The 8,235-nt window shown below is 33.8% G+C and overlaps 1 protein-coding gene across 1 annotated transcript; it reads left to right on the top strand.

Annotated features, from left to right (window-relative positions):
* Positions 1-522: 522 nt before the first annotated feature.
* On the top strand, positions 523-2,281 carry LOC18605970 (transcription factor MYC2-like). Its single transcript, XM_018116871.2, has one exon. The coding sequence runs from the start codon at positions 691-693 to the stop codon at positions 2,110-2,112; it is 1,422 nt and encodes a 473-aa protein (XP_017972360.2). The 5' UTR covers positions 523-690; the 3' UTR covers positions 2,113-2,281.
* The last annotated feature ends 5,954 nt before the right edge of the window (positions 2,282-8,235 follow it).

Here is an 8,235-nt window from a genome sequence, read left to right as displayed (position 1 = left end):
CATGATTTTTAAATGATATGTAAAGGTAGGGTAGTTAATTAGTAGTTAGGATTAAGGGTCTGATGATTAGTCAAGTACTTAAGAAGCTAAGATTGGGTAGTATCGTAATAAAGTTAAAACTCATAACCTTAATTTCTAAAATACTGTATTTCTGTTTCTGGAAAAAAAAAGTAAAATAAAATAAAAAACTCAAGGAAAAAAATAGAAAAGGACGAATAAAAGATGATCACGAAAACGTCCAGAAGAAGTGAATTGGGAAAGGCGAGTCGAGGAGTGACAGCCCAGTAGCCCAACGGAACCTTGAACCTCACATCGAATAGAGTCGATGCACATCAAAATCAGATGTTGAACATAGAATAGGATTAGCACGTGATAGTGGTGTTCAGATTGTGACAAACACAATAGTACCCTGATAGATAGCCCTTTAATGCCCAGGAATTTCTTGTTTTCTCCGAACAGCCTGCATCACTCGTTTTCCTCTTTTTGCTGCTGCCTGGCCCCTGCTGCTAGCTAATGCTTTGCTGCTCCTACCTTTTTCCCTTTCTATGCTTTCCTCTCCCGATCCCTCTTTGGTTTCTTTATCGCTTTGAAAACCTTTGAATTTTTATTAAGTCTCCCTTACGCTCGAACGTCTAACAGAAAAAAAGTTTAAAGGAAGAGTGGAAAGAAAGCCTTGGATCAAGGAGTATCATGTCTTCCTCTTCTTCATCTTCTCTCATTACCTTTGGTCAAGATGCCTCACCAACGCTGCAACAACGCCTGCAATTCATCGTCCAAAGCAGGCCTGAATGGTGGGTATACTCCATTTTCTGGCAAGCTTCCAGGGATGCTCATGGACACCTTGTTTTATCATGGGGTGATGGCTATTTTCGTGGGACGAGGAACTTTTCAGGCGAATCCTGCAACAAGCTAATAAGCCAACCCAAATTAGTGTCCAATTTGGAGAGAAAAAGGTCGAACAAAGAGATGCAAGCTCTTTTCAGTGAAGAGATGGACTTGGATAGAATGGTGGACGTTGACGTCACTGACTACGAGTGGTATTACACCGTATCTATAACCCGATCCTTCGCTATAGGAGATGGCATTCTTGGGAGGGCTTTCGGCTCAGGCTCCTACATTTGGTTGAGTGGAGATGAGGAGTTCCAATTGTACGAATGTGAGCGAGTTAGAGATGCTCGTATGCGGGGGTTTCAGACTTTAGTCTGTCTTTCGACTTCCTTCGGGGTAGTTGAATTGGGATCTTCAGAAATGATCAAAGAAGACTGGGGCATGGTGCAACTTGCAAAATCAATTTTCGATTCTGAGATTAACTGTCTGGGTTCAAAACAGCCTAGCAATGAATCTCAGTTCCAAATTTCAACCAAAAGTGTTCCTTTTCTTGATTTCGGAATGGTATCAGGTGACCAAAAGGAGTGGATTCTTGAAGAAAAGCAACAAGGCGAGGCCAAGAAAGAAACTACCGGTTTAGGCCGCTCGTCATCAGACTCCGGTCCTGATTCTGATGGCAATTTTGCCTCTGCGGACAAGGAGTTTAATGTCCGGTCGAAGAGAGGCAGAAAGCCAGGGAGTGGAAAAGATTCCCCTTTAAACCACGTGGAAGCAGAGAGGCAGCGGCGTGAGAGACTGAATCATCGATTCTATGCACTTCGATCTGTGGTTCCTAACGTGTCCAAGATGGACAAAGCATCTTTGCTTTCGGATGCCGTAGCTTATATCAAGGAGCTCAGATCCAAGGTTGAAGAATTGGAGGCCAAACTCCGAGTACAATCACAAAAATCCAAGTTGAACGCGATAAATGTTTTTGATAATCAAATCACAACATCTACATTTGAAAATACAAGGCCATCTCCTAGTTATGGGCCTAAGACAATTGAAGTTGATGTAAAGATTGTTGGATCAGAAGCCATGATCCGAGTTCAATGTCCTGATGTCAATTACCCAGCCGCAAGATTGATGGATGCTCTTAGAGACCTGGAGCTTCATGTTCACCATGCCAGTATATCAAACGTGAAGGAGCTAGTGCTTCAAGATGTTGTTGTTAGAGTTCCTACTGGATTTATAAGCGACGAGGTGCTCAGGACTGCTATCCTTCAGAGATGCAGATTGAACTAGTTAGCTATCCAGTGAGGTTATCAAGCAGCCCTTTTTTTCTTACTTTTTATGGATTATCACGAAGCCACATAAATGTAAACACTACTACTTTGTTTTCTTCTTTTCCTTCTTTCTTGTTCAGTTTTTGCTTTTAAGTGAATGCATAATTCTTGGTTTTGTTCTCTTTTAATTTTTGCATCAATATTCTTCTTGTTCAATTGTGAATTAACCTTTGCTACATGTTCCTGGATTGTGCACCAAGTGATGATGAAGCATCTGATATATGTTCTTAGACATTAGTATATATTTCTGTGCATATATATTGCATACTTGGAGTATGCAGTTTCCCGCATGGTTAGTAAGCTTTCCTTAGGAAATTGGCGCAAGATAATCTAGTTTTCTGTTTTATTAATCATAATTTCTTGGCCTAACTCGCTACGTGCATGTTTTAATATATATATATATATATATACACACACACATATATACCATCAAACTTATTAATTCAGGCAGCCATTTTGGATGCCCTAAGATTAAGCTTTGTAAGTCTACAATTAAAACATAATATATATATATTGGTACTTTTGTAGAGCACACTTATAGTACACGATTAGTAGAATTCATGTATTTCCTGGCCAGTGCAGCAAACCTTAATTTTAGGCATCCATTACACAATCCTTGATAACTGAAATTAGCCTACAGTTCATAGTGCTGAAAACTTATCCCTAGAACAATTCTGAAACCCCATAAACATTTTAGGAACATAGGTTCTTTGGAGATTGCAGTTGGAGAAATGAGATGAGATGGAGGGAGACAATGGTTTAGAAATCGACGTAGGGTTAGAGATAGGATACAATTACTAATACTAGGCAATATCTTTATGATATAATAGGGATCAAGTTTTGGAATACTTACTAGCTAGGTATACAGGCATGGAGTGCTTGGTCTTAAATATCTGAATTTAATTATAATGTAATCTGCTCGCTCTTCATTATGAACATTGTTGGAAGCATCATATTTTTCTTCAAACATAGATATATATTCTCATATATATTTAATTATTCAGTGAATTATTATGCAATATATATTACCACATGTTCCAAGGAAGGAGTTGCAAAAAAAAAAATCTGCCAAAACATTCAGAAAAGAATATTACTATATGGAATGGGTTTAGAACTGAAGGTCATATTGCAATACATTCCACTTAGAGAATATATATATATATATATATACATTTGTCAAAATTTATGAGATGTGAAAAATGTTACAGGCAACATATGATAATAATTTCTAATTATATTGAAGAAATGGCAATTTCTTGCCAATAAAATTGTTGGACATTTTGGGTTCAAAAAAAAGATTTTGTATTCCTTAATTAGTTTTTCCATTCTTTGTGCAAGCTTCTGTCTGGGTTCATTGTTTACAATTGCATTGGTTTTGAGTTTTGGAATAAAATTCTTTAACTTATAGAAAAGAATGACAATAGTGTTATACTATATCATATATAAATTGAAAGAGATTGTACATGTTAAGGTGATGCATAATTTTTTTAGGTACATTAGAGAAGTTTAAGAAGGAAATGAGGATTTGAATGTTGATCATTTAATCTCTATATCATCGTATCATTCTTTTTTCCATTAGGTATATATTTTGGTTTGGTAGTAATTATTTCAGCACACTCATAAGAGTAAAAAATTTTTCTTTTTTTTGAAAAAAGAGAGATTGGAATCTATATCTTTTAAGTAAGGAGATCATATACTAATCAATGAATTAAATATTTAAATAAAAGTAGAAGTTAGAATGTAACATCTTAAAGTTAGTATATATAGTTAGCTAGCATATTAATTTCAAAGTTTGTGATGTATTGAGCGTGCAACAGATTTTGACTTCCAATAGATGTAAACTTTTCGTTTCTTTCGTACACGTTTTAACCACCTGTGTTTAGAATTTCTGTAGTGTTTTTACCTTATTAGGGGGGATGAATCTGTCCCCAAAAGTTGAAGATTATTTAAGGTAGTGAATATTAATGTCCTCTCAAGGGCAATGGTCCATAAAAATATTGAAATGTTTGGATGTAAGTCCTTTGCATTTATTTCTTGCCCTTTTTGAAAGAAACATAACTTGTCTTAAAGATTAGACCATTTACCATTTCCCTGATTATGAAGCCTGAAAAATGTGACACCTAGAATTTCTCTACTGACTTACAGTGAATCTTGTTGAATTTTCCTTTTTTTTTTAATGGAGGGAGAGACTTGTTGGATGTTCTTATGTACCTTTTTATGAGATTAATTACTGCCTCACATGGTTGTATTTTGTAATTACCACCTCTCAAGCTTTGTTGCTTTTCAAAAAAAAATATAAGATAATTTCGTTTCTGCTTTTTGCCCTCTTTATGCCAGATGGGCTTATCTAAACAATTTAAGACCCAAATTTCAAATGAAAATTTGTTCTGTAATAATGGGCCTCCGGACCCAACCTAGCTAGATGGTTGTACTTTGTGCCATCCCAATAAATTGCTTCATTCGCTTTTATTTATTAGTTGTTTTTTCCCTAATTGTAGAAGATCATTGTTTTTTCAAAGGCAACGAAGACAAACTAAAAATTTGAGTAGCTACTTCTCACCCACCTGTTACTAATGTACAAGCATGAAGTATGCTTACGTATGTAATCCATCTGATGGAGAACAGCGAGTTAACTAACCGGCAATAAATTCATAAAAACAATCATGCTTCTGCTGAAAACTCTCATGACCTTAGCTCCGTCAGGTACTATATTAAATGCTTGTTAGGAAAGAGACCTTAAACGAATGTCTACGTTTCATGATTATTGGTCCCTGTTCTTCTTGATTCTCCCTTCTCATCTGATAGAGAAAAGGATTTCATGCTATATAGGTAAGACGGTTTAAGGGCTGAATCTGCCATCTTTAACTCTAATCCAAGATTTGGACCGAAATCTATCATTCAGTTTGCCAGAGCACCATCTAAGAATAAGGGAAGAAATGGCAATTCCATCCACTTTCATGGTAGGGGACAAAATTTTTCACATCCTTGAGACAGGGTAGAGCACCATCTAACCACCTCTGAGCCCTTGCCAGTTCAATCGATTTTTCAGGAAGTCTACCTCACACTCAGAGCTGCAGAGCCAGATCTGGCTGTTGAGAATTAACCAGAACGCCTGTTTCACTGGAGACCCTGGAGACTGGAATCCGATAGTCAGGAGGAAGCGCATCCAGGTTCTGCCTGTAGACACCATTTTTTGTAAATTTAATTTCTATTCTTATTCTCACTTTCATTTTTATTTTTGATTACATAGCTTTTAAATTGGCCTTCAAGACCCAAAGGCCAGAAGGTTCATATCAGAATAAATAAAACAAAATATATAATAAATAATTTTTTCTGAAAAAAGAGAGAAAAAATGGTGATTTGTTGCCATGCTTGGCATGACAATCGAGGCAGTTGCTGTGGTGGTCAACTAAGGTTGGACTGCCATGGCAATCAGCCTTATCTCTCCTCAAGGTGAATTGGCGTCTCTCTCTCCCAAGATATGTCAATTTTATCTAATTTTTTTTTTCAAAATTTACCACTTTCCCCTTTTATTTAGTGAAAGACTCAAGTCAATTTTGAAAATCAAAGATTTGACAGCAAATCACCACACCAAACCTAAAGACCTTAATGATACGATCACCAAAGTGCTGCAAATGGTAACAAGAAGATGAGAGGGATTTTCAAAAATCCTTGATAAAAGCAAAGATAACAAAACAGAAAGGGTAGGAATTCAAAAAAAAAAAGAGAAGAACCCTGTAAAAGAAAAACCTAAGAAGATAAACCCTAGATCTAGCAGCAGAGAAGCCACAAGAAACACAAAATGTATACAAAAAACATAGGATGGAATCCTTTCAAGAAATCATATATACAACTTCATACTTTTTTTAGGGGAAAAGTTTTAGGAGTTCAGTTTTTGTTGTGTTTGAGAAGTTGGTTTTTTTTAAGATCTACGCTAGATTAGGGATTTGGTAGTTGAGGTGAGATCGAGGAGGTGATCAACGGCGAGAGGTTAATCATGTGGTGATTAAATGGCGTGGTTGCAGGTGAAGAAAAGCATAACAGTGTGGTTGTAGAGAAAAAGCGTGAGTGAAAATTAGGCTTTTATATTCAGGTTTAAGTTAATTCTAAAACAGTGACATTTGAGGCATCTTTTCAACACTGACGGTATGTCATGGGAAGAGAGAACAAGCCTTGTTGAAGAAGGCCAGCCGTGGGGCTTGCTTTAGTGAGCCCAATAAAGTATAACCCCTTGAAACTTTATTTCATTGCTTGATTGTGGGCTTAGTTTAGAAATGTGTATTCATCTAGATATTTTTTTGTATTAGTTAATTATGTACTTTTAAAAAAAAGATAAAAAAATATATATGTGCACATATGCACATGATGAAGTAATAAAGGAAGTGGCAGCATTATGAGGAAAAAACATTAAAATAAATGCTTATTACATTTAAAAATATGAATGCTTATGTTGAATATTTGTGGTCCATGCAGTTACATTATGAAGAAAAAACATTAATATATGTAAGCAATATATATATAGTTATTTTAAATATATATATATATATATTAAAAAGAATAGTTAGTGGATTTGAGTTGTGGCCTGGTAAGGTAAGTCATGAGGTTGTCTTTTGATAAAAAATAATAAAATGATAAAAGACAAAAATAATGAAATTAAAAATATAGATAATGAGAATATTTAGGCCTTGGGAAATAGGCTGTCTATTTCCCTAGAATTTTAAACATAAAGTCTATATGATTTGGATTATTAATCGATGATGAAATATTTGTTCAGGACTCAAGAAGTCGTAATTCGAATTTATCTTCCTAGGTGAAGATTCTGATTAAAACTTCGCCAATATGATGGGAGAGTTTTAATTTCGGAACTTAATATTTATAATCCTAAATTAATAAAAAATATTAATCAAATCAAAAAAAGGAATAGGAACAAAAAAAGAAATAATATAAAAAATAATAATAATATTGATAATGATAATAAACAGAAAAATAATAGATGAAATACAAAAAATAATATAGAGTTTTGTAATAATTAAAAACGAAAATTTAAATCTCTAAAATGAAAAGGATAGATATAAAAAATATTTAGCTATATAAAATGCATGTAAGAAGGAAAGTAATATAATAAATAAGTGAATAATTTTGCTTTCTAAAGTATATAAAAAAGAGAGTAATAAAAGCATAAAATAAATGAAAGTAAAAAAACAATATAAAAATTTTAAAAAATGATAGGATTATAGTAATAGCGATTGATAATAAATATTGATTTATTTTTTTTTTGCATGCCATGAGCCATTATTGCATTACAAAATGTCATAATATATCGATATATTTTGTATGCGAGTTTTGTATGCGAGTCAAGGTCATGATGATGGGACTGTTTGAGAAAGCTTACAAAAACAAGTTTACTCGAAAAATTCTCTAAGTAAAAGGATATCTTCAGGTCCTAATAATATGATGGAGGGCTTGGAGGATGTTCTTAATAAAAGACTTTTACTCGTACTAGGGTTTGCATTCATGAAAATATTTTTACTCACAAATGATCTATCTGATGATAGTATTTGCTTGATAAGCTTGTGAATGCGAGTTTTCTCGAGTAATTCTCTAAGTGAGAGAATATCTCTGGATCCCATCAGTATGATGGATGAATTTGAAAAATATTCTCAATAAAAAATTTTCATTTGACATATATCGAGATTATGTCATACATTTCATAATTGTGTCATGTGCGCGTCACACCCATAAAATCAAATAATAAGTTTTAGGTTATAAGTAAAATAAAAATAAAATAATAAACAATGATTAAGGAAACATAAGGATAAAATTAAAAATTAAAGTTTAAATAGAACAACATACGATTAAACGGTACCATTTGTGAAACGGGCATCATGGATCTTAATCTTTCCCCACACATAATCGTATTCCCGAATCCAATTATAAACTTACAGACCAAATTATTAATTTTTAGATATATCTAAAATCAATTTAAAATTAAATAAAATAAATTTAATAGGTTTCCAATCGCATTTAAATAAAAAAAATTAATGACAAACTTCTCAAATTTCAAAATTTAGCTATCGAGTTC

Source organism: Theobroma cacao, chromosome 3 (assembly GCF_053813885.1).
Source record: "Theobroma cacao isolate CCN51 chromosome 3, ASM5381388v1, whole genome shotgun sequence".
Lineage (NCBI taxonomy): Eukaryota > Viridiplantae > Streptophyta > Magnoliopsida > Malvales > Malvaceae > Theobroma > Theobroma cacao.
Note: the sequence above shows the minus strand (reverse complement) of the source record. Positions and strands in the feature narration are given on the sequence as shown.